Source organism: Pavona decussata, unplaced genomic scaffold (genome assembly GCF_977016875.1).
Source record: "Pavona decussata unplaced genomic scaffold, jaPavDecu1.1 SCAFFOLD_528, whole genome shotgun sequence".
NCBI classification, from domain to species: Eukaryota; Metazoa; Cnidaria; class Anthozoa; order Scleractinia; family Agariciidae; genus Pavona; species Pavona decussata.
The window spans coordinates 63,920-90,096 of record NW_028145833.1 but is presented as its reverse complement, the minus strand read 5'-3'; the positions used below and the strand labels follow the sequence as shown (position 1 = coordinate 90,096).

The window sequence follows — 26,177 nt, the reverse complement described above, 5'->3', positions numbered from 1 at the left end:
TGTCATGTAGCTTTTTAGACAATTTCCTGAATTCTGCCCAGTAAGTGGAGATTCATAGAGAATGAAAGATACTCCTAGTATGTTCATTGTGTCAAAATATTTAGACAATAAATAACAAAAACTAAGTTGGAAAAAAGTTATACTTCGGTGCGAACTATACCATCATCATCATCATCAGTGGCAGCAAAATTTTAGTTTTGACACAATGAACAGACTCGAAGTATCTTTCATTCTCTATGTACTGAAATTATCAACAATGCTTGGTTTTAGGGGGCGATTTCGTAGAAGATTTTATAGCTTTCCCAATGTTCTAAGCTTTAGCAGAGTCCAGCAGGGTTGAAGGTGCAAATTTCATTTGTTTTAGCAAAAAAGTACAGATGTAGGCAAATTGTACAAGTAACCAAATGAATAAAATGAACATGCACATATAATTATTAGAGACTTTAAGCAACGAGAACGCGGACGGCGACGGGGACCGCAAGGGCTCCGGGAAAATCCAAATAATCAACTGCGCATGACTGGCGGGAAAAAGTTTGACGTTCTGCGTTCGGCCCCGACGTGAAAGAAGTTGGTTTCGCGTTGTCTGAAAACGTGGGTATTCTTTGTCACTTTTTCTGCTTTCTCAACACCAAATAATCCCGGGATACATTTTGAAATAACTTTCATCGCTTTCTTCTTTCATTATGTGAGATTATTCTTTGATTTGATGGTTTGTTTTTAAACAGAAACGTCGAAACCCCCCGAGACCAGTCGACGAACATGTGAGTATAAAGAATGTAAACAAGCTGAGCTCGTATTGATTCAAATCGAAATTTCGCTGTCAAGAATCACTAAAAAGTTCAACGGTTTGGGAGAGAAGATATTCTAAACAGATTTAAAAGGGAAGGCAGCACAACAACTGGTGTAGCTGTTTCGTTTTTTAGTTTAGTCGAAGATGTAGTTTATTCCATCTTCCATCCGCCAGCACAAGCTTAATTTTGTTGCGCCAGTCGATAAACATCTACTGAGAAAATTTTCTTTCAATTTACTTTGTACGAATATCATATTGTATATTTAGGCTATATAAAGTATTTTGGGTGCATCATCAGAATACAGAGCCACGTTTGAAAGCAAATACTTTGGTGGCTCGTTTAACTCGGCAGTCTGTATTTAAGCTTAAGCTGAAAGAAGAGGACTATTTAGAAAAGCTTACATATATATAGGTTTTGTGGCTCGTTTGCTGTGTGAATTAAGCGAGCTGAATCGGTTTTAAGCCCTGAAATGTGGCCCAGTATTCTGTAATTTTTTTCCAAGGTTGTCGTAGTCAATTTCACCTTGAAAGGTGACTATGCCGAGTGTGTTTTATCACCTGTTTGGTACTGAGTTGAGACTACTTTATTTATGTTTAAGGACTACTCCAATGTACTGGACGAAAGAACACGATCATCTTTTAGTAAGAGAAGTGCTAACTGTTGATCCGTATAGCCAACCGAAGGGAAGTAGAGAGAGAGCGAAACTATGGGAAGAAATTGCCTCAAACCTAAATGCAGTGTCTGTGCCCCGATTCTCGGTTTCTGTAAGGTCTGTAAGGGACCGTGTAAACTTGGTTCTAATAAAGAAACACAAGAAAAAGGTTGCAGAAGAAAGCAAGGCCAGCGGAATAGCCGTTGATGAGCCCTCAGAGTTTGATTTAGGAATGGAAGAAATATGTGAGAAAGCCGAGGCTGCTGAGAGGGATCAGCAAATGATGTTTGAGGAAAAAAAAGCCAACGTAGAGAAAGAGAAAAAGCACGCAGAAGACATGAGAGCCAAGGCTTTGGAGAAAGTTGGAGAAACAAGAAAAAGAGTGGTCTGTGATGATGGTAGTGGAGAGCCGGAAAAAAAGGAGAAAAGAGCAAGGAGATCTGGAACAGAGACCATAGTGTATCTGAAGGAGAAGTCGGAAAAAGAATTTAAAATGAGGCAAGAAGAGTTAGAACAGAAAAAAAGAGAGCAGAGTGCCCAAGCGAAGCAGCAAGAGGAAATGACACAGCAACTGATCCGTCAACAAGAGCATCAGCAAACAATGTTTGCTGACCTCCAGCAGCAGCAACAACAACAGCTTCAACAGCTAAGCCAGATGCAAATGACTATAATGCAACAGCAACAGCAGCAAAACCAGGCACTAGTGGCTGTGCTGCAAGAACTTGCCAAGAAGAAGTAGACAATTAAAACATGTTGAGTTTAGTTAAAGTTGATATGCTAAGTATATGTTGTGGTTCAATTTTATCCTTGTTTCAATTTTTATTTCCCTTTTTATACTCATCGTACATTACCATACACATTAAAAATTGAACCAAGGATAAAATTGAACTACAACATATACATTTCTTGTCCTCAGAACAGAAGTCCCATTGTTTGTTGTTCTTTATTGGGTTAAGATAATTACAAAGTTCATATTCAAAAACAAGCCATGGCAGAAGTTATGGCAATACGCCTGTGTGTTCCATAGCCTTCTATGGACTATAGTAGTTAGCCATGATCTCTGTGGTGAACCTTCTTTTTTTGTGGAGATTAAATAGTCTCTCTTGAGAAAAATACACACTGATTCATGATGTGTAGGGTCAAGAAGATTTTGATATTTGCTTTGGTTGCATAGTTTTTAGTAATTTTGTGGGGGCAGCAAGATTTTAACCTTTTTTCTTGGGGGGGGGGGGGGGTTAATTATCAAATTCACACCTAACATTTTAGGAAAAATATACAGTTATTTTAGGGGTCACACATTACGGCCTCATTAACATCTAGCTCTCTGTCACTTTTATATTAAAGTACCCCTGGGGCTAAACAAACATGACAAAGGACCTTAAATCCCCCCATTCCATCAACCCACACACCACAAAGTATTAAAATTATTCAAGGTGTAGGAAGTCCTTATCCACCCTAGACTTAAGCAAAGTATTCTTCCAAGGTGGGCGGATCTATCTCAAAGAAATCAGAGGTGGTATTGCCGTACAAGCATGTTAATGCATTTCTTAGTAAGGCGCAAACAATATACATCTTTCCTACAGAAGAAAGCCCAATCTTGAGGTTTTTTTTGAAATCTACAAACTTGAAGTACTCGACTATGTCTCGAAATAGCCATTCCACAGAGACTCTGACAGAGCTCATAGCGTTGTTAAAATTTACCATCTGTGGGGTGAGTATCATGTTTCTAAAGGGGGCCTGAAGGTGCACCCTCAACGGATAGGCGGGGTCTCCATAAACACACAGCGGACGACCTGCAGGCCCAGGTGAAAAAGCATAACGTTGCATGTCTTGAAGAAGATTTGAGTCTGCTAGCATGGCAGCATCATGTCGTCTGCCCTCTATGAAAAAAAAAAAAGAGACAGCATTTAGATTAAGAATTTTCATGTCTTTTACTGAAAGATTATTTTAATATTCCATTTCCCTTACCGACTGGTCCATACATGTTTCCAATAATTCCATTAGGTAGTTCCACGGATTGGAATTTTATGCCATGGATTCTTTTATGGCCATTATACACAACTCGCTGATTTTGGCCAGGCTTACTTATTGGTCTAACTGTTCCATCAATAAAGCCAAAACAGTTATCTAAGGGGGATCCCTTTGCTGTTATGGCATTACTGTATATTTCCAGTGAATGAGGGTCAAGGATGCTATCATTCCACTGCAAAACTCTGTAGCTGTGTGCCTGGTAGATGTAGTCGATCATGTAGTTGTTTACCATGCATAACACTGGAACAGGCTTCCCAAAGCGAGCTATCATGTCCGAATATCGACAAGGATAGCTATGTCTCTTTAGCAGAATGCAAAGAGCCTCCAATCCGCTACAGATGCTTCTTTGATAGCACTCGACTACTTCAGGAATCCCCAATACTTCAGCCAGAAATGGTAAGTCGTTCTTGTAGAAGCGAAACTCCGACAGGCACTCGTCATCTCCCAAATCATCGAAGTCAAAACCAGGATAAGAATCGTAAGGAAGGTCGAGATTATTGGACCTGTTTAAATCGTACAGGAGAAGAAATTCCTCATCGTTTATCACACCTTCATCGTGGCTAATTAAAAGTTGATTACGAACTTCTTTTAAAGACATAATGTGCGGCGTTTTGTAATGGCTGCTTAACTGTTTACAAATTCCCGCCACAACGGCGTTCTCTCCCCAGTCTTTTTGCGGGTTTTGGCGTCCCCGTTGCCGTCCGCGTTCTCATTGCTTAAAGTCTCTATTACTGTCCTGCAAATCCAGTTTCTGCAATATTTTGTCTGTATTAATTCTTTGGGCAGTATATAAGACTGACAGGCCTGCACGACTCCCTAGCACATGTTTTAGCTTTTTTATAATTGGCTCTCACAAGTATATCTTTGATTGACCGCCCTCTTTTGTAACATATGAGGGGCAGGTCTTTGTAGATTTCTTTGAGCAATTGTTGTTGCAATGCTTGGCAAGCATGCTGTTCATAAGTGGTGGTGCATTACTTTTAAGTTCCCCAACAGCAGAATCTAGATTTAAGAAGCTTTGAACGTTTAGCTCCCAGGTACATTTGGTATATTTTTTCCATATATTCTGGCAAAGGAGTAAAATCAAACAAACAAAACATTTAAATTTGGTAAATAACCAGAAGTACAGTCTACATATGAATGTTGTGCTGCACAGCACTAATGACACAAATGATGGATCAGAAAATTAACTCTACAGTGAAAGTTTGACTGCTGAAGTAAATTTCAAGCTAAACATTAGAATGGAAAACCATAAGAGGCAAAACAAAGAAAAAGTCTGGGACCTCAATGGCAGTCAAACACACAGCAGAAATTGCTGGAGTAAACCCATGAATCTCTACTCATCCTTTAAAGACTGTGTGAAGGCTGCTTCTCCACATACGTTATAAAAAGTTCCATTGCAAATGACAAGCTGTACAGAAAGACAAAGAAACCAGAACAGCAATTATGCAAAAATGAAGCTCTACCAACAGACATGACATAATCACTACAATACTGAGGGTAGCAATAACAACAAAGCTGTCATAAGTCAAACGTGAGAATTAAAATCAGTGTACTCTTATGCATACTGAACTTCCATGAGTTAAGGTTAATGGAAAGCAGAACATTTATAAACTTTGACCAACTCACTGTGCACACATTTCAACTATGAGAGGTGAGATGAATCTTACCGAACGGCGATGCAAACGACGATCTCTAGTTGAATATTCTTGCTAAACTTTCGGTCGATAAAATCGAGGAACGGGCAAAACACCAATTTCATCACGCTCCAGTCGCTCCTGATAGCACTGTTGGTTGAAAGAATACGTGCGAGTGAAATCTTCTTTGTCACGCATCGAGCACACCACCGAATACTTGCTCGGGGTCCGGTGTTTTCGATTTCCCTTCACGTATGAAATCCATTTTCGTCTCCTGTTCACGGCTCCCGATCTTGTACCACCGTAGAAGGGAATTTGGTGGATGTAAATCCCCTTTTTCTCGTCTTTCTTGTCGCTACAGCCGTACACAACGCACCGCAGCACTAAGTTTTCTTCCTTCGCACAACAAAAACAATGAAACCCGCGAAAGCAGCGTTCTTGTATTGACGTTACAGGCCTACTATCCCCAGTTTCCCACCTTGCACGGTTTTGTACACAACCGGAAGTGAAATAACACGTATTTGTCCGCCTCAAACAATAGCCTCCCACGCAGTCGTTTTTAGGGGACTCGTATTACCTCCTCCCCACAAACGCCTGCTTACCCAAGCGCCACATTCCTTTCCCATTGTTTTACTCCCCAAGCACCCTAGCCAATCACCATGGAGGCATTGTTTAATGACATCAAATTAAATTGCTGGTTACAATGGTCGCTTCCGTTTCCCGCGAGCTTTGTGAAGAGTCTACAGTCTCTGTTACCGTCTTGAGAGATGCGGGAGTTAAGCTGGAATATATATATTTTTTCACTTCTGGAATGGCTGGTCATGGCTGAAACACCAAAACAAATATCGAATGTGAATACAAGCGCTTCTTGTGCGACGTTTTGACACTGCTGGGAGAGTCAAAATATTAAGGAAAGTGTAATCGATCTTCCCCTGATCGAGTTGATAATCGGTGAAGATATCGCCTCTTACGGGTGCGGAAACTCTGAAGCAGATTTGTTTGTTTGTACAAAGTGCTACGACAGACTAACTCGATTCGAGAAAGCAAAGAAGAATGTAGAAGGTATCAAGGGGAGATCTGCAGTATTAATCAGTCCATTAAAGACTATTAAACGGGACGTAAAACGACAAAGAGCCGATCAACTTGTGGTCCTTGTGGAAAATGTCGCACGTGCCCCCGAACAAATTGCAACAACAAAGCGAGTTTCAACTGCAAAATCTTTAAAGTTTACCGACATATCGGGTAATATTTCGGTTTCCTCCACACTGACAAGGTCGACAAGATTGAAGGCAAAGCTTGATAAATATTAAAGCGACTTTGCGTAACCAGTCGGCAAATTGACGAAAATATCGCTATTTCCCGTCACGAATTTTTTTATTGCAGTCAGTTGATAGGCATTTACACGAGAAATTTTGAACGTAGGGCACACGGTGCTAAAAGCTCACGTAAGCTCGGTCAAGTTCTGTCTCCGTTGTGATGTTTTTCACTGTTCCCGCGAGAGGCGTTTTGAGGTCAAGGTCAACCTTCCAGATTTTAGAAGGTTCACTGTGATTGGCTTAGCGGCGGAAAGGAATGTGGCGCTTGGGTAAGCAGGCGTTTGTGGGGAGGAGGTAATACGATTCCCCTAAAAACGACTGCGTGGGAGGCTACCTCAAACAAGGGAAAGAAAAAATCGATAGCGAATTTGTTTTTTCGATTTTCATACGAGTACAACATAAAGATTGGATCAAGCAAATAAAAAAAAATCTGTCATATACACTTAGTCAGTAACTGTCATGGGAGTCTCTAGGATGCTTCACGGCCCAGAATAGTCGTTAAGAAAACCTCCATTCAGTATATTTGAGTTTTTCCCTTCATGATTAAGATAAACATCATAAAGCCAGAGTTAAGGTACCGTTGACGGCTTTATTACAAATCTATCTGCGAACTGCAGGAGTCGCGTCGGCCCGTCAACACTTTTTAACACTGAAATTCACGAGCGTAAAAAATGAACTGTGGGCGCGTATTTAGTCAGCAATTTCTAATAACACACATGCGCACTGAGCCGGAACAGGAAAAACTGGTTTCCACCTGGACTGATTCATCCGCTTCGGTGGATGAGCGGCAAATCAAAGAAAGTCGAGGCGGCTCGCAGAGGTCCCTTCCTCTTCCCGACTTATCTAGGAAGATCGAAGGTCCTCTGCTCGCAGGGTAATCTTGGCGGTGACACATTTTCAATAAAATTTGCTAGTAAAATGTTCAAACCTACTAGCTTGTCTATCTCATCAATGGTAGGTGCCTTATGGACTATAAATTTTTGCATTTTCTTTGTTCTGACGTAAAAATTAAAGCTAAAAATTCAAATCACCTGCTCCGAGAAAAAAAAAATTGGCGCACGGATATTACCATGCCTACAGTTTAACTGATGTTAGAATTTCTCTTTCAATCAGCACACGATTTGTACTTTATCCGTTTACTCTCTCCAACAAAATGTTAGTATCGCAATAAAAAACTAAATTCGATTTTGAGACGGCAATATGACTTTATATTGACAGCGTTGGGAGAAAATATACTCCGTATTGGGCTCCGTCGCTTGGCGACTCCTCCCAATACGTAATATATTTTCTTCCAACTAGCCGTCAATACCATGTCGTATTACCGTCTCAAAATCGAATTTAGTTTATGATATGAAAGAAAATTATTTATTTGAGCGACGGAGATAATTAACGTTAGTGAAGGTCATCTTCATTCTTTTGTCCAATCCAATTATCATAACAACCTTTACATCATGGCTCCCACGTGTTATGGTTGATCGTGTCTAAAAGTACACACGAGTGACCACGAGTGACCACGAATGACCACGAATGACCACGAGTGAGAATAACATGAAAATATTATACCGACGTCATAATGACGTCATTTTTATCACACGGTCACTACTTAACCTCAAATGGACCGTTTTATTTTTTGGACACCAAAATAGGTTAATTTCATACTGAAGACGTCTCAGATAGACGAGAGGAGAGCGGATGGGGGGATGGGTGGGATATGTGGGGTGGGGTGCTCTAAATCTACTTCCTCCCGTTACCTTTAATACCACCCCTTCCCACTTTTTTGTTGACTTTGCCTTTTGAGAATTTTGGGACTGCAAAATGTAATTAATGGGGGACTTAATCTAAACGCCGTTTTTCCGCACTTGACATGGCTTTAATGGAAATATCGCGTTCACGTCTCCAAAAATCATTTTCTTGCCTCTATCCCTTCTTAAAACCTCTTCATATTTCATTCAAATTTATGTTCAGTCCCCCCTTAAGGAATATAGTCATTAGCTTAGATTTGTTCCTCTGTAATGACTACTAGTGAAAAATGGAAAGTCGCATTAAACATGACTATAATTTTAAAACTGCAACATCTGTGGCATTTGCATTTTTTAAAGGCGAAAATAAAGGCTTGCAAATGCTAATCTCTCGATTTCTTAAACTAAGTTTTCTCGAGAATAAGGTATAAAAAAAAATTTGTCATAGATAAATATTTCTTCCATAATAGCGTAAACTGAGGGGAACATCTGTGTACTAGGCTAGTGATATAAAAACTTACAGTCTCCTAAGTCTCGGTATAATAACCCGGGTTAAAAATTCCCACGAGGCCATTTAAGTTGGCTAAATATAAATTTGGTGCACGCCTCAACACATTTTAGTTATACTCGACGCATTTTTCTTCGTCACCACCGATGGTTCACTAACAAAAGCCCTTTCATGCTAGAAGCATGAAACTAGTCTTAGTTTATTATGAGAAGTTCCTTTAATACATATTTTGCAATCAATTATTATTTTTCTGAATTTTTTTTTTTCGCAGAAGGGAAACCGTGATGAAGAGGGTTGGGGAAGTATAGAGAAGGCGGAAATAATATTTTACAGTCGAAAAAGCGGGAGGACATGGAAGAAACAAAGTCAACAAAAGGGGAGGGGGTTGGAATAAAACGTAATGAAATTCGGTAAACTCAGTCGCCCCCGCCCCCCTTATTACCATCCACTCTCTCCCATGCCCCTCGGAAATGTCTAAACTATCAAATTTACCTATTTAGGTGTCGGAAAACGTTTCATTTGCGGTTAAGTAGTTGCTGTTTGATAAAAATGACGTCATTATGACGTCAGTATAATATTCTCTCTTTGTTCTCACTCGTGGTCACTCGTTGTCACCCTTGGTCACTCGCGTGTACTTTTAGACACGATCGTTATGGATTGCGCTTATTCTATATTAGCCAAAATTCCGGTCTTTGATTAAAATAGTTCTTTTCAGCTTCGCAAAAAAATTCCTTTAGAAAGATATAGACAGGAAAAAAAGGATGGTAAACTTCTGGATTGGAATAAATATATTTCTTTCCACAGCTGCTACAGAGTGACCCGAAACTGACTTCGGGGATGTTGCAATTTTTTTTAACCTTGACGATAAGCTGGACAGATAGTCATTTCCAATAAATTCTTTACCTTTTGAGAACAAGCATTCTTCCCAAAACCAATTCTAGAAGTGGCTAACGTATCTTGCGTAAAATGAGCTGCGTTAACTTTTTTGTTTTTGTTTTTGTTTTTTTGTTTTTTGTTTTGTTTTGTTTTTTTTTTTTTGAGGAAAAAGAGCACATCTAATTGCGAGAAGAAATTATAGTTATTGTTACCCGAGAAATCTTTTTAAGTTAAGTTTTTTATATGATGAAAGGAAGTGAAAGGAAAAGGTTATAAACAATTAACACTAAAGAAAAAAGAAAAGAAAAAAGAAACAAAAAAATCAAAATTGAAGAAAAAGATAAGATACTCGAAATTGGTAAAGGGTCAAATCTATTACATGCAGTATCAAGACTAAAAATTCAAATATTAAATCGTATTTCGAGTTTCGTATTTATAGAAGGGAAATGACATCGGTATTGGAAAGGAAGGGTAAAACCTGTAATGCCAGGTAGCGTCTAATTGTTGACTGAAAATTCTAATCTTTATAGCCTAAAGTCGAGAAACATCCAACCTTCTAGAACTCACTGATGCTTGCTAAAAAGCCTGGAAGAACTTCTAAGAAAAATGTTGTATCTCCTGAACGTTGATTGGTTCGGCTTTGTTTTAAGCACAGGCAGTCAGTACGAACTGTTAAAGGTCAAACTCTATTTGATCTCACACTTTTGTAACGACCGCTGAATTTCGTTTGATTTTAGCCATGGGGGAAATACTCCATAAGTTCAGACTGTTTCTGATACAAACCTAACCCTAACCCTAATGAGCTGGACAAGAAAACTTCACTTATATTGTTCGGCGTTGGGATGTCTTTTAGTTTATCCTGTTGATGCTCCAAATAAACGATCGAGGAGAGGAAAAGCAAGCTAGTATAAAGAAAACATGGGCGACGCATGGGATACATTGTGGGCTTCCTAAATAATCAACCTTGTTATCAATGCAACAGTTGATTAATAAATGAGTTTTTTTAGCACCATATATTCGTCTTCCGTATTCACATTACGTTTATGATGACAATTTACCGATACTATTCCAGTGTAAGTACAATGGATGCCATCAAGCGTTTATTATAAGCGGGTACTTGTCTCTGGAAAAGTCCGTTTTTTTCTTGAATCCGGCGATACCCTGGGACCAAATATGGCCCTAGCATACGCTGAAAACAGCTTCTTGTTTAATAATTTAATTTCTGTCATTAAAATACCTAATATTTTGGAAGTTTTTGAGCTTCTGTTGGGTTTTCTGAAGTGCTTATGCCTTGTTCACACTTTTAACAACATTTTAAGGCACATACCTTTCCACTTGGCCCTAATATATCTCAATGCCATTTTCCCAACTTATTATCTCCTTTTTATTTATAGAACGTGAGTGACGAAAGAGATTTCAACTGCCCATGTATAAGTTACTGTGGCTGGTGTAATCGCAAGTTGATTGAAAAATAAAAACAAAAACAAAACAAACAAACTAACAACAACAACAACAACAACAAAAGAAACAATGTATACGCACCAGCACCAAATATAATTCGCGACCCTATTATCAAGTCGGATAAACCAAGGCTGGCACTACTTTTATCGGTATTCGTCGCTCCAGGGGTATCCTCATGCCATTTTTAAATGTTTCCACGCAGTCAGCAAAGGTCTTTAGAGGCGTTCAAGAGGAATAAGTAAAAGGAAAATTAGCGTCCTAAAGTCCAGGCATGTAGTTTATGAAAACAACATTTTACAACTCACACCCAAAATGTTAAGTTGAAATTATTGTCAGCTGCGTCGACTTATGCCAAGAGAGAGTATTAAGATTTCTTTAAAAAAAAATGCAAGTACGAGGCTAACTAGTAATAAATTTTCCTTAATATTCATAACCTGCCTTACCCTTCTGATTTTCTCTATCCCATAAAATAACCTTTCATTTCATTTGCAGGGACCTCAAAAAAAATCGAATTCAACATCTACCGCAAGATATCTTTTCAAATCAATCACAGATGTGGTTTTTGTAAGTGTGAGAGACTTATTTTCTTTTGTTGTTTATTTTTTTTCTTTTTTCTTTTTCTTTTTTTTTTTTTTTTTTTTTCATAACAGTCGTTTAACCAGGTGAGCTGCGTAGAATCTAGCACTCTTACTACCCACTCTGGTCCCATTTTTTGTGGACCATTTAAAACTCCATGCATTTTTGTGCCAAACGCTTTTGGGTCACTTTGCACGACCTGAAATCGGTATATAAAAGAATGGTGAGTGTATGACAATGGTAGGAAGATGTTATGATAAGTTATCGGCGCGAATGGATTGAATTGAACATGGTGTGAACACCTGGAGCGGAACCGCACATGCGATGCCTAATATTATACCTAAATGCTTGATACCACACCATGAAATTTAGGGTTTCCACGGGATGCATTGCACATCGTTAAAGTTAATTAATTCATACATCATTATCGCGCGCCTATGGCCCACACACGCTGAAAACATGATGTGTTTATTGAAGTTAATTCCAGTTAACTAAATTGCTATTTTCTCCTAATCTATCTTTTTAATTTACCTTGGTATTTTAGCTTAGCTGTTATCCTTTTTATGTTTATTTATTTATTTGTTTTAAATAATTGACGACAGAAAAACGAGCATTCCCGGGAAATCGAGCTTGCCCACGATTTGTGGACTTAAAATAGTGTTTTGGGTCAATACCGATTAATACTATGGTTCCCTACCAAAAAGATTATCTTATGCTTCATACATTCTATGGGTAATTTTTTCTCAACTCTGTTTTACCTATATGCGTTCTGCTACCACACAACCTGACAAGGAGTGATCAAATAGACTTATTTTTAAAGGGAAATAGAGGAATCGAATTACCTACCTTTATTTTAAGGGAATCACCTTAAAAGTAAAATAGATCACTCGTCGGCAAGGCTGCATCACATGTTTTAGCACCTAAAAAGGAATGAAATGAAGATAAAGAAGCTGAAGATGTTCTCACCATTCGATATATATGCACGATTCTCATAACTGCTGAAAAAAAAACTCATTTTGCAAAGGATTCTGTTGCGTACGTCATTTTCTTCAACACAGCCTTGTTAGTTTTACTTTCGTTTGTATCTCTGGATAAGAGATAACGTTTTCTTAATCACATTGTATACTTGACTTATGATTATCAAACATATGACACGATCTTGGATTCCATTTCCGTATTGAAAAAAACATCTGTTGTTTTCTGAGAAACTTGACAATTCTTTGGCTCACTAGGCAAAGAAATCGCGTAACATTATAATATCTAATAGAGGCAATGTTTTATCGGCGATGTTTCTATTAACAATATAATACCTAATGGACACCTGAACGGTTAGTCACTAACTACCGAAGTGGCTGACGGATCTTGCACAAAATGAGCTGTCGTTTATTATTTTTTCTTTGACAGCCAAATGGGGAAAAACAACACAACTAATTGCGAGAAGAAATTGTTATTATTGTTACTAGAAAAAAGTCGGTTAAAGTGTAAAATTTTGTATAATGAAAAGAACTAAGGGGAGACATTTTAAACAAATAAAGATAAAAATAAAAATAAAAAATAAAATTAATGAGAAACGGAAAAAATGGAATTGAAAAATTATAAGACTTACTCGACATTTGTAAAGGGTCAAATCTATCAGATGCTATATCAAGACTGAAAATTAAAAAAAAAGTCGTGATTCGATTTCCGTATTTATGAAAGGGGAATAAACATCGGTATTGGAAAGGGAGGGTCAAAGCTGAAGTGCCTGGGAGTGTCTGATTGTTTCCTAATCTTAATAGCCTTAAGGCAAGAAAGGTCCAACCTTCTAGAACTCAATTTTTTCTAGCCAAAAAGCCTGGAATACCTTCTAAGAAAAATGCTGAATCTCCTGAACGTTGATTGGTTCTGCTTTGTTTTAACCACAAGCAGTCAGTTCGAACTGTTAAAGGTCAAACTCTATTTGATCTCACACTGTTCTAACGACCGCTGAATTTCGTTTGATTTTAGTCATGGGGAAAATACTCCATAAATTCAAGTCAATTCAATTCATTTATTTTTGCCATTAACCAAAAAATTCAACATAAATACATTAAAGATGATAAACAATATTCCTACTAGTACAATATTCCTCTAAACTATTTACAAGATCAAATGTGTTAAAGGCTAGGAAGCCTATATAGAAGCCGGGGGCTCTCAGAATGTTTCTGATACAAACTTGTGTTATAATGAGCTAGACAAAAACAAATTCACATATATAGTGCGGTGTTGTGTGATTTTATGGGAATGATGTTTTTAGTTTATCCCGCAGATGCTCCAAAAAAAAGAGGAGAAGATAAGCAAGCGAGTATAAAGAAAGCATGGGCGACACATGGGATACATTGTGGGCTTCTTAAGAAAATCAACATTGTTATCAATGCGACAATTGATTAATAAAATGAATGAACTTTTTTTAGCACCGACTTTCCGTACGAATACATTCGTCTTCCGTATTCACATTACGTATATGATGACAATTAACCGATACTACTACAATATAAGTACAATGGATGCCATGAACCGCATGGGATACATTGTGGGCTTCTTGAAAAAATCGCCATTATTATCAATGCGACAATTGACTAATAAATGAACTTTTTTTTATCACCGACTTTCCGTACGAATACATTTGTCTTCCGTATTCACATTACGTATATGATGACAATTAACCGATACTACTCCAATATAAGTACAATGGATGCCATGAACCGCTTATTATATGCGGGTACTTGTCCTTGGAATAACGCGTTTTTTCCTTGAATCAGGCGATACCCTAGCACCACTTTCCTATTAACCAACCTAAGGAATTCTTTCCCTTTAAAAAGGGAGAGCGCAGGAACACCAATTATCGTCGCTTCTAAAGATTTTTAGTGGTAAGGTGTATTGATTTCGAGAGGTATTTAAAGTTAAATAAAAATATCCCCTAGTTATTTCGTTGTAACATCCAACATAGCCTCCACATCCCCTAATATGTATGGTGTTCATATCATTTGCTTGGAGACGGGAGGAAAGATTCGTTCAAGATGAATGCACCTCATCAGAAAGTTCGAGGAAAGCTTACTATAGCGAATGTAATGTGTGATGTTAGATACTAGTTTAACTGAAAAAAAAATTGAAAACTCAAAATTTCAAATATTTAATTTGGATACTTCGCAATCGATTTCAAACAATTTTTCAACAAGAAAGTGATTAAATTTAATTTTTCACTACTATAGGAAATACAAGTAATAAACAACATGAAACAGGGAAACCCAAGGGTTCCTCAGCAAAATGCCTGCTCAAAAATTTGATCACCGGAAAACTAAAACCTTTTGTTTTAGGAGGGGAAAATATGTGGTTTCGAAAGCGAAAAAAGAAAATGCAGGTAACATTTTCGTAAAGCCAACAACAGCTAGTCAATTCAGGGAATAAGATTCTGTTTCCTAAAACTTTCTTTAGCTTAAATTTTTAGCTATAGCATTCGGGCAAACGAAACTGTATTAGCTTATACAACTATGTCATTAACAGTAATAATAAGAGCCAAACAAGCCACAGAACAATCTTCGAATACAGGAGACAACATTAAATGTTTCTGCTTTTAAAAATGTTATCGTAAGATGCCGCTCATAAAACCGATTGTGTTGTCCAAAGCAAAAACTGTTCATATTTTATTGGGATTCCACACAGAGAAATGATGACGTAAAAAGAAAAATTCACAAACCACAAAAAGCAAGACTAAGAGCAGTTGTATCTTTCTTCAAAGATAGGGTAGCGTAATATGAGAGGATGAACAAAAACAAGAGAATGACCCAATCTTAAAATAGAGGGCGACGATGCTGCAAGAAACGATTACGCAAGCCCTCTATCAGGCTCCGTCCTTGTAATTCACAATTTTATGTTCTGTCCCTTGCCACTCGAAGGTCACGTTATTACGAAGTTCCGCATTGCATACGTTACTACTTCTTTAGAAAACTTACGCTGTGGGGGTAACCTTTCAAATGTGTCAATATGGTGAAATAGAAAAGTAATCAGACAAAAAACCTCAAGTTGTGTTACCCTCGCCGAATATTCCTTTTTAATTAAAATATGGCTAAATCAAACGGAGAGTAGCGACCGTTACAAATGAATGAACTCAAACAGTGTAGCGTTTTTATTTATTTGCCTCTGCTTTTCACTTTCATTTTTTTTTTTTTTTGCCTAACTATGATCAATATGACTATGTAAATTTTTTTAAGATTTACTGTTGCTTTGCCATTGATTTTGGTCCCATGTGTATACTTTGGTCTTATTACTTAACTGAGGAAGCCCATTCTTTATAACCCCGGTGGCTTCCGTTTGGATAAAGAAGCCAAAGATTTCCTCATTCGTCTCGAATTGTGAAGAAAAGTACGGAGATTCTTACAGCTGCTATCATCCAGGGCTATGTCGAAAAAGGATATTCACGAAAGGTTCCTTTAGACGAGCAGCTGCCAAATGACTTATGGTATTTGCCCCATTTTACAGTCGTGAGGATGAACAAAAGGACAACGAAAGTACGAATCGTGTTTGACTGTGCCGCTAAAAGAAATGGAATTTCCATAAATGACATGATCCATGCAGGACCAAAATTACAGCACGATCTTTTCAACGTCCTTGTCCGTTTCTGTGAAATCTTTGTTGGTATCGCTAGCGGCATATAGGAAATGTATCTCCAAATCGAGATTGAGGAGAAGGAACGTTCACTCTTCCGACTGTTATGGAGAGACCTTGACCACAACCGAGAACCCGACGTATTCGAGTTAAGCCGTGTAGTCTTTGGAAATAATTCCGCCTCTATGGATTGCAGTTTGTTGCGTACGAGACAGCTCGAAGAAACCAAGACCGCTATCCCCTTGCCGCTGATACGGACCTTCAGTTAACCTTTACGGAAGATTCTATTGACTGTGTTGAAAACGACGACAAAGGAGTGGAGTTTTGCCTTCAATTAGAATGACAATCGGGAGATGTCAACATGCAAGCCAAATAGTGGATCTCTAAGCTACCGAAAGTTATTGAAGCGATTCCGACAGATGAATGCGCTACAGAGATCGTAATTAACAACGGCCAATACCCGATAACAAAGACACTGTGGATTTCGTGGAACAGCATTGAAGACGTGTTTACTGTTAGCGCTTCTCCTGTTTCCCCGGAATTACAGAAAACGAAACAAAACGTCCTGCGTAAAGTAGCAGCGATTTTTTGCCCTCTGGGATTGACTTGTATGCCCGTACGTGATTGTTGCAAAGATTGTACTTGGGACGGCGAAATACAAGATGAAATAGCGACTGAAATCGGGAATTGGTTCGAGCAGTTAAAAGGTCTGGGAAAGGTGAAGATTCCCCGATGTCAGCGGATTCCAGAGCTTTTGAAGTCGAAGCGCATCGTTATATTTGTTGATACCTCTCACAAAGCTTATGGTGCAGCTGTCCATATCCGGGGGCCAATATCATAACGATGCCGTCACCAGTTGGCGTGGAGTTCCTAAGGAATTAATTCCAGTCCGTTGACTTATCAGAGTTCAGATCTTCGAGACGATGTTTCAATGACCCCTAACCATATCTTGCATGGACAAATGCGAGGACAGTTCGCCTCTGAGTCTGTTGAAACCACTACTTTTCATTCGCCCTAAAGATACAGGCGAAAGGTTCAGTTCACGAGTGTGGAGAAGATGGCTCAAAGAATGTGTTCCTTCCCTCAATAGCCGATCAAAGTGGATTTAAGTATTCCGAGTCATAAAATTTGGAGATGTAGTTGTTGTGATTTAGCCCGATATTCCAAGAGAACGTTGGCCATTAGGGCGAATGGTTAAAGTTTATCTTGGACGTAGTGGCCACACCCGTGTTGTTAAAGTTACGTGTGGAGTCAAGGCTGTCGTAAGACCAATTAACAAACAGATTCTCCTTGAAATTAATAGCTAATCAGTAATTGATAAACACAGTAGGACTACCTCCCAGTGCGGGAAGGAGAAATATTAAGAAGACAGTAGACGAACTAGAGCGCGCTCGCTTTTTGAATTTTCATGAGCATTTTTAGTTTCGAGTGCAAAGTTAGTTTCTGTGAGACGCGTTTTGGGGGGATTTTCATAAAAGTATGGTGTCAACCGCGCTACTGTTTTGGAGGTGTTTTTGTTGTTGTTGTTATTGTTGCTTTTTATTTTGCCGATTACTGCGCCTGTTTTGAGAAGAGTTTTCCGCAACCGCTTACAAATACATACACAAAGTGGCTCATTTGGCAAAGTTGAAGAGCAAAGCGATTTAGAAGAGGATTGAACAGGAAAAAAATAAGTTGTAGGGTGTATGATAGTAACATCTTAACACGGGAAAAACAAAAATCTGGATCACCAGAACCTTCACAGTTAATTGTCTTTCTCCCAGTGAGTTGCTGTAAAGAAAGAAAATTCTACAGTATAAATCAATGAAACAATAAGAAGGCACGTGTCAAGTGGGATGGAGGAAGTCTTACTACCTGTCTCGAGTGTCAATTTCTAGTGCAATACAAGAGCAGATCTGGCCGCTCTGAAGTGTGTCAGATAATCCGCTCCAAAGTCAGCGTGCTAGCCGTCGCTTGTAGTTTTTGCTAATGTATGGCTAGCAAAAGATATCTCATCCGTAATTCATCTTAATGATCAAAAGTCAGGTATAAAAGCGAGTGAAGCTTTTCCTATGATGATTCGACGTCGAATGACCAAAAAGTTTGCTGACCCTACACAAACGCGCGTTCGCCATAACATGGTCTACATGTTGGTTTATCAAAAATCAGTACTTAGTCCTGCTCAGCCAAATTTCTTTACTGGAAGGATCATGTAAACTCGGTCCCAGGCGTCGAAGTCAATAAGTGATGCCTTATTGATGTTTTATAGCTCTGTTAATAATTACGTGAAAAGAGATAATTTCATTATTGTGTTAAAGTGTAATGTTGAGGGTTGTTAGAAGCGTAAAGTTTTTTTTTTGAAGTTCTCAAATAAACATTATTTCGCGTGAGCCTGACACAGATTACAAATCTAAGCAAGATGATTGAGCAGTAAGGACTATTAACTAACATTCAAACTTTGTTAAATTGCAGATTTTTACAGAATAACCAGCTGCAGAATTTACCAGAGGGCATTTTCTCTTCCTTGGATTCCCTTTACGAACTGTAAGTACCACACAGAGGAATGTTTTATTTGGCTCCTGTCAATACAATTGCGTTCTTCTACTATATACTCAGTGAATTCTCAGGATTCCAGATGGATTTTCTGGGGCGAGAGGGGGGGGGGGGGGGGGGAGGAGGTGACTGAAGGGGGTACTTAAAGAACTGTGCATTGCCGTGGTTACAATCAAGTTCGATGACATTTGGTTACTAGAGGAAGTAAGTAACTTTCTTGTTTTCAATTTTAAGGCTATCAACTGTATCTCGTAGCCATAGAACGCTTTGATTCCTCGTCTCGGGATCAATTTAGACACTCCAGTTTTCTCCTCCTTTGATTGTTGAGGTAAAATTTAGAGTCCTTATTGTGGTTATTGTCATTAGGGGTGCCAAATTTTTTAAGATCATCCTGCGTGACCAGAAAATGGTATATAAACCAGTGGAGAGTGTATGAAAATGATAGCAAGACGGTATGATAAATTATCGTGAGTGGATTAAATTAAACGTGCTGTGAACATCGGGACCAGAACCACACATGTGTTGCCTAGTGTTATTGCTAAACTATTGAGGCCGCACCATAAATTTTAGGTCATTCCGATGGATAGTATTGTGCATTCTTTCTCCGCTTAAATTGTTGCGTCATTAACACGCGTCTGGCTCGCATGCGCACGCTTAAAACATGATGTGTTCCTTGAAGCTAGGCTTAGCCAATAACTAAATTGTTTTCTCCTAAACGAGCACCATGAGCAATTGTTATTATCTTGGTATTTTTACTTAGCTGCTATTCTGTTTATGTTTTATTTAAAAAAAATGACGACAGAAAAATGAGACATTCCCGTAAATACTTTCTTGCCCACCATTTGGGGACTTAAAATAATGATACTGAGAACACGCTTGCAAGAAACGTTTTATTGGTTGACTGGGACTGGACATTATGTAGTAAAGACGTGTCGTGTTGAGATCCGTGCCGAGCAAACGTGTTTGCGACTTAGAATTAGCCTTACTCGTTATTACTCTTGTTGTATGTCTGGTGTACGATTTAGATCAGGAAAAAGAACAGGCAAAGCAGGAAATGTTGAGTGAAAACCAAAAGAAAAGTCAAAAGTGACGAAGGAAGAGTCGACCATGAACGACGTCATTCTTGAAGAGCTCAAATCCTTTCGAAGTGACCTTACAAAACAAATGCAAATAATTCGCGACGAACTCTTAAGTTTTAAAAACACCACCGATGCCCGACGTGCGAAGATTGAAAACGTCATTTCAAAAATTGATGAAATCGACCAGTTGAAGCCGAAAGTAGAGAAGCTTGAAGAAGATGTTGGCAGCCTGAATACAGTGTTAAATGAAACAAAGAAGTCTTTTCAAGAATGTAACACGGAGTTGAAGAAAAGAGTAGAACGCTTGGAAAGATATTCAAGAGATTTTAATATTCGGGTGCTGGGTGTGGCTGAAGAGGATGGCGAAAATTGCTTTACGATAATACGGAATTACTTTGCTCTACTTGGTTTCCATAATGACTTTGGCGAAATAGAAAACGTACACCGTACCGGCAAAAAACGGGTTGGCAAACCCAGGCAAATCATTGCTAAACTCTATAGGAGACCTTTCAAGAGAGAATTTCTTCGTGTCGCGAAGAGTCCTGAAAATAAAAAAGCATTCAACGGAATTTGATTTGTGGAAGATTTCGCTCCTTATGACTTCGAAACTCGAAAAAAAGCACTCCCAATCATGAAAGAGGTTTTCGACAACGGCAAGAAGGTGCGATTTACAAGAGGAAAGCTTTTCATAGACGGTAAGGCAGTACCTGTTGAATGACTGTTATTAAATTTGCTTACTTCGGAGCAACGGCAACGCTCTTTACAGCTAATACCTGGCGATGAATTTGCTTGTGTTCAGACGGCCTGTGCCAAAGTAGCCTCCCACGCAGACGTTCTCAGGGGTTCGTCACGCGTTCCTGCCCCACGAACGTCTGCTGAAACGAACAGCCACTTCCGTTCGTCGGCAAATTGCCTTTGTCTGAGCAGACCAATCAGCATTGACTCATTATGACAAGTAAAGCCAATCACATACTGCGAAACAATGAAAGTCATCAACCGTGGAGATATTTTTCAGCCCCGCTTCGGGACGTGCATATACGATTGAAATTTTTCCTTCCACAACACCCTTTGCATTTTCTTCAGTGATTTCACTGAGAGAAGTGGCAAGAAATCCAAGATTTGCTAGTTTGTGTACCTGGTCTTTCATAAGATTTACAAGCGGCGAAACCACAACAACAATCAGTGACCAGCAGCTTCAAGAATTAAATTGTAAACAAACGATAGAGCTTGATAAATAAGTGACTTTCCATAACCAGTTGGAAGGTTTACGAACACATCAGTTTTCGTCTGCGCAAATTGCACTATGACTTCTCTTTGATACGCATTCAATTCCCTTATACCAAACGTTTGGCTCACATGACCATCCTTTCTCGGGTAATATTTTTAATATCAAACACGAGTTTACCCAAAGTTGGGAAACGGCTCCTAATTGGTCCGCAGTCGACGAACAGAAGTGGCTGTTCGTTTCAGCAGACGTTCGTGGGGCAGGAACGCGTGACGCACCACTAAGAACGTCTGCGTGGGAGGCTAGTGCCAAAGGGTTCAGGAGCGAACTTTGCAAGCTCTAGAAAATTTCCGTTACTCTATTTTTTAGTGTTCGCTTTTGTTTTAAGATTAATTCTGTGTGTACTAAATTTTTCTGTTTGGTTTGACAACAAAAGTTTTAATTGTAAGCCTACAACTATTAACATATCTTTATTTCGTGCCTACAAAATTTGCTCTCGATCCGTCCCTCCTTGTAGTCTTAGGTTTAGCTTTGCTTTGTTTGTATTTTATCCTGACACATGGTAGTTGGTAAATTTATCTCTCTGAATGTAAGAGGCATCAGCAACTTCCGTAAAAGAAGGACGATTTTTACTTGGTGTAAAAAAACAAAAAGCGGATATCATTTTACTGCAGGAAACACATTCTGCAAAAGATATATAATGAGTTATTCTGGAAAAGGGAATGGGGCGCTCCTTTCTTTTGTTTGCATGGGGCCAGTAACTCCCGCGGGGTAGCAATACTAATAAGGAATAATTTTGATTGTACAGTTGAAGAAATAGTCACGGACGTAAATGGTAGATATATTATGCTCAAAGTACTCTTGAAAGGTGAACGGGCTATTTTAGTTAACATATATGGTCCAAATCAAGATAATAGGGTAGTTGATTTTTATTATTCGGTTCTCCAAAGCATAAAGACAAATGATTTTGAAACTGAAAACATCATAATGGGTGGGGACTTCAACTGTCCGTTGAACCCTATTGTTGACAAAAGAGGTGGGATTCTTGTCCCCAGACAGTGTGTAATCAATGCCATAGAACATTTACAATGGGAACTTGATTTGCATGATATTTGGCGTATCAAAAATCCCACAAAACGGAGTTACACTTGGAGTCAATCACAACCTTTAATTTTGTCTTGATTGGATTACTGGTTGGATTACTTCAAACTCTTTATCAGATAACGTATGTGATGTTGATATCATACCATCAATAAAAACTGACCACTCCGCAATTATTATAGAATTTAAAGATGTTAGCGATACCGTCAAGGGCCCAGGACTTTGGAGATTAAATTGTTCTTTTTTAAAAGATTCTTTGTATGTTGATGAAATAAATCGTTTGATTCCCACCTGGATACAAGAAGGTAGGGTAGATCTGTCTGATCCGCGTTCAGTATGGGACTGGGTTAAGTATAATATTAAGAAGCATTCGAGAAAATATTCTATGAATAAATGCAAACAAAGACGAGAAAAAGAGCAACAACTGAACGAACAACTTCAAGTAGCGCATTTAGCTTTTCAAAATGACTCATCTGAAGAAGATTTGGTTGCTCTAAATGTCTTAAAAGAAAGGATGGAAAAAATGTACGAAGTAAAAGTTGAAGGTATAATTGTAAGATCCCGAGCACGCTGGTATGAACACGAGGAAAAGAACTCTAAATATTTCCTTAATCTAGAGAAACGGAATCACATTAAAAAACATGTTCGAAAACTTCAGCTAAGTGGCGTTATCACTTCAGATCCTTTTGAAATTCTACAAGCAGAAAAGGAATTTTATGAAAGTCTGTCTAAATCTCGCCGTGATGGTATGCAACAAAATGAAGCGTACTTTATTTACGAAGAACTACCAATACCAAGGCTTTCGGAAGAATGTAGACAGTTTGGCGAAGGATTCATCACCTTAGAAGAATGCTCAAAGATATTGAATTCTTTTGCATTAAATAAGGCTCCTGGGAATGATGGATTACCAGTAAAATTTTATCGAACTTTTTGGGACTCAGTCGGAAAACTTTTAGTGGAATGTTTCAATGTCTTTTATAAAAGGAGAAATGAGTCCATCACAGAGACAGGCTGTTATTACGCTTGTCGAGAAAAAAGGATCAAGACCGCTGCGACCTTAAAAACTGGCGACCAATTTCTCTTCTAAATGTTGATGCAAAAATAGCCTCTAAAGTCATTGCGGAAAGACTGAAGCGTGTTCTGCCAGATTTAATACACAAGAATCAATCAGGGTACATTCCGGGTAGAAATATTGTGATAATATTCGCTCAATCCTTGACATAATGGAATATACAAAAGACAAACGCGAAGCTGGTATTTTATTTTTTATTGACTTTGAGAAAGCTTTTGACAGCTTAGAATGGGACTTTCTTAACAAATGTCTAGAACTATTCAATTTTGGACCGGATTTTATAAAATGGGTAAATATTTTCTACAAGAATATTCAAAGTTGTGTTATAAATAATGGTATGTGTTCCCATTACTTCAGTATAGAGCGTGGGGTGAGACAAGGAGACCCTCTCTCTTCTTACCTGCTCGTAACAGCGGTTGAAATTTTGGCTATCTTCATAAGAAATAGAGACAGTATCAAAGGGATCAGAATCAATGGTTTAGAGACTAAACTTTTGCAGTTTGCGGATGATACGACAGCTATTTTATCGAACTTGAACTCTGCTAATGCCCTTTTTAGCTTACTTGAAGATTTTGAGAAGGCCTCTGGTTTAAAACTGAATGTTAAAAAGACTGAAGCAATGTGGATTAGTTCTCTTAGGAGCTGTGAAGATCAACCACTTGGAGTTAAATGGCAAACGTGTATTAAATTATCGGGATTATATATATAACGTATGACGTCAAGCTATTAGTCGAGAAGAATTTTAAACAAAGACTGAAGAAAATTAGGAATACGATTAACCTTTGGAAAGTCAGAGGGCTGTCCATCCATGGTAAAGTTACTATTATCAAAGCCTTTTTGCTTTTAAAAATGTTCTACCCCAGCTCTGTGCTACCTACTCCGCCCGAAATTATAAAAGAGTTTAATACTTTGGTGTTTCAGTTCTTATGGAATGGAAAAGATAAAGTCACTAGACGTTCTACTTGGTATCAGAATGGTTGCTTATGAAAACATTATAAAAAGCCGTAAGGTTAAGTTGGTTAAAAAATATTGTAGATGATGGTTACAATTGCTTCTGGAAACTTTATCTAAGTGATCACGGAGGATTGCTTTTACTTAATTGTAACTACGACGTTGATAAATTAAATACCTTACCCGATTTTTATTATGAACTCTTATTATGGTGGTCAGAATTACAAGATGTTGCTGATTGTGATGGTGAATATAAATATATCGTTTGGAACGATAAAGAAATTAAGACGGTAAAAGCGTGTTTTATAAACACTTTTTTTCAAAAGGTATAAAGTATACCGAAGACTTATTGTATGAAAAGACAAATATTGACTCTTTTAATACTGTTAGAAGAGAAAGGCTTTTAAATTCTAATTTTTTGGCGTGGACAGGATTAAGACACTCTGTTCCTCTGAATCGACGAAAACATCCACCTACTTTCAATGTCGTTCTTGATTTGGAAAATTTTAAATGTTGTGACTACTATCGATTCTTAATAAAGCTCAAGTATGAAAGGCTTAAGAAATGGGCCAAGTTAGGGGAAGAATTTGATTTGGAAGATAATTATATCACTGAAGCATTTTTGCTACCCATAAGAGTTTCCAGTGAGCCCTACTTACGATCTTTTCAATATACAGTATTGAATTCTATTCTTTTTACCAATGACATCCTTTTTAAAATAGGCTACATTTCAAGCCCTAAGTGTTCCTTTTGTCAAGATACCACAGAAACTAGAAACCACATATTGTTTAGTTGCCCCTTTTCACACTCTTTTTGGATGGACGCTGTTTCGAACATTCTGAAGAACATTAGTAGTTGCAGTTGTCTCTTACTGCGTGACGTTATCATAGGAATCTTGAAGGAGGGAATGGATCTAGTTAATTATGTAATAATTTTAGGGAAAACCTATTTATGGAGTTGTAGGCACAAAGAGATTAAACCGTCTGGTAGCCACTTTAGGAAAATTCTTGAAAATAAATACCAAACTGAAAAATATATTGCTTTTAAATCCAATAGAATTGTTTCGTTTTGCAATAAATGGAAAAACTATGAAGAGTTGCTTTTAAGTGGCTATAATTAATTCTTTATTTTTTTAGTTAATTATGGATTATTATCTTGCAAGTAATTTAACAAGTACACACACGCAAAAAAAAAAAAAGAAAAAAAAAAAACCCTTTGTACAACCTTTATAATTTATTGTGCCTAGAGAAACTTATGTAGAGGTATTGTAATACAAAAACTGTACACTTATACTCTGTCAAGCTCTCCCTGGGCTTTTTTCTTTCTTTTCTTTCTGAGTATTTTAATTTACAATTAAGTTTGTATTTTAAGCAAGATCGTATGTTAAATAAATAAATAAATAACTGAATAAATAAAAAAAGAAACGTTTTAGGTCAATACTGATTAATAATGTGCTTAATGTTGTCTATAATTGATGCTCATGCTTCATACAATAACATTTTCCTCGACTATATTTCATCAAAGTTATTTTTGTTACAACATGACCTTGCAAGAAATTATCACACGGAGTAATTTTTAAATGAAAATACTGGAATAAAATGTTACTTTTATTTCAGGGTAATCACCTTAGCAGTAAAATAGATTGCTGGGTAAGAGCTGCAGCGAAAGGCTTAGCACCAAAAAATGATCAAAATTTTGATCACCGGAAAACTAAAATCTTTTGTTTTCGGAGGGAAAAATATGTGGTTTAGAATGCGAAAAAGGAAAATGCAGGTAGCATTTTCGTAAAGTCAACAACAGCTAGTAAATTCAGGGAATAAGATTCTGTTTCCTAAAACTTTCTTCAGCTTTAACTTTTATCTATAGCATCCGGGCAAACGAAACTGTATTAGCTTATAAAACAATGTCCTTAACAACCCAAAGAACAATCTCTGAACACTGGAAACAGCATTAAATGGTTCTGCTTTTAAAAAAGTTATCGTTAGATGCCGCTCATAAAACCGCTTG

The 26,177-nt window shown here is 37.9% G+C and overlaps 2 protein-coding genes across 3 annotated transcripts; one reads left to right on the top strand and one right to left on the bottom strand.

The window, feature by feature from the left end:
* Window positions 1–438: 438 nt before the first annotated feature.
* Window positions 439–2,272, top strand: LOC146449974 (uncharacterized). 2 transcript variants are annotated; one of them, XM_085100930.1, is made up of 3 exons: window positions 439–591; window positions 726–761; window positions 1,390–2,272. In XM_085100930.1, coding segments are annotated over exons 2-3 (795 nt in total). In that variant the 5' UTR covers window positions 439–591; window positions 726–759; the 3' UTR covers window positions 2,183–2,272. The 2 variants fall into 2 exon arrangements, with proteins under 2 accessions (XP_084957056.1, XP_084957057.1); XM_085100931.1 differs by having other exon boundaries at window positions 439–761.
* A 7-nt stretch (window positions 2,273–2,279) lies between these two features.
* LOC146449973 (uncharacterized) lies at window positions 2,280–4,171 on the bottom strand. Its single transcript, XM_085100929.1, has 2 exons — window positions 3,412–4,171; window positions 2,280–3,323 (listed from the first exon to the last, which is right to left on the bottom strand). Exons 1-2 carry the CDS (start codon window positions 4,070–4,072, stop codon window positions 2,905–2,907), a joined length of 1,080 nt encoding a protein of 359 aa, XP_084957055.1. The 5' UTR covers window positions 4,073–4,171; the 3' UTR covers window positions 2,280–2,904.
* Between the last annotated feature and the right edge of the window lie 22,006 nt (window positions 4,172–26,177).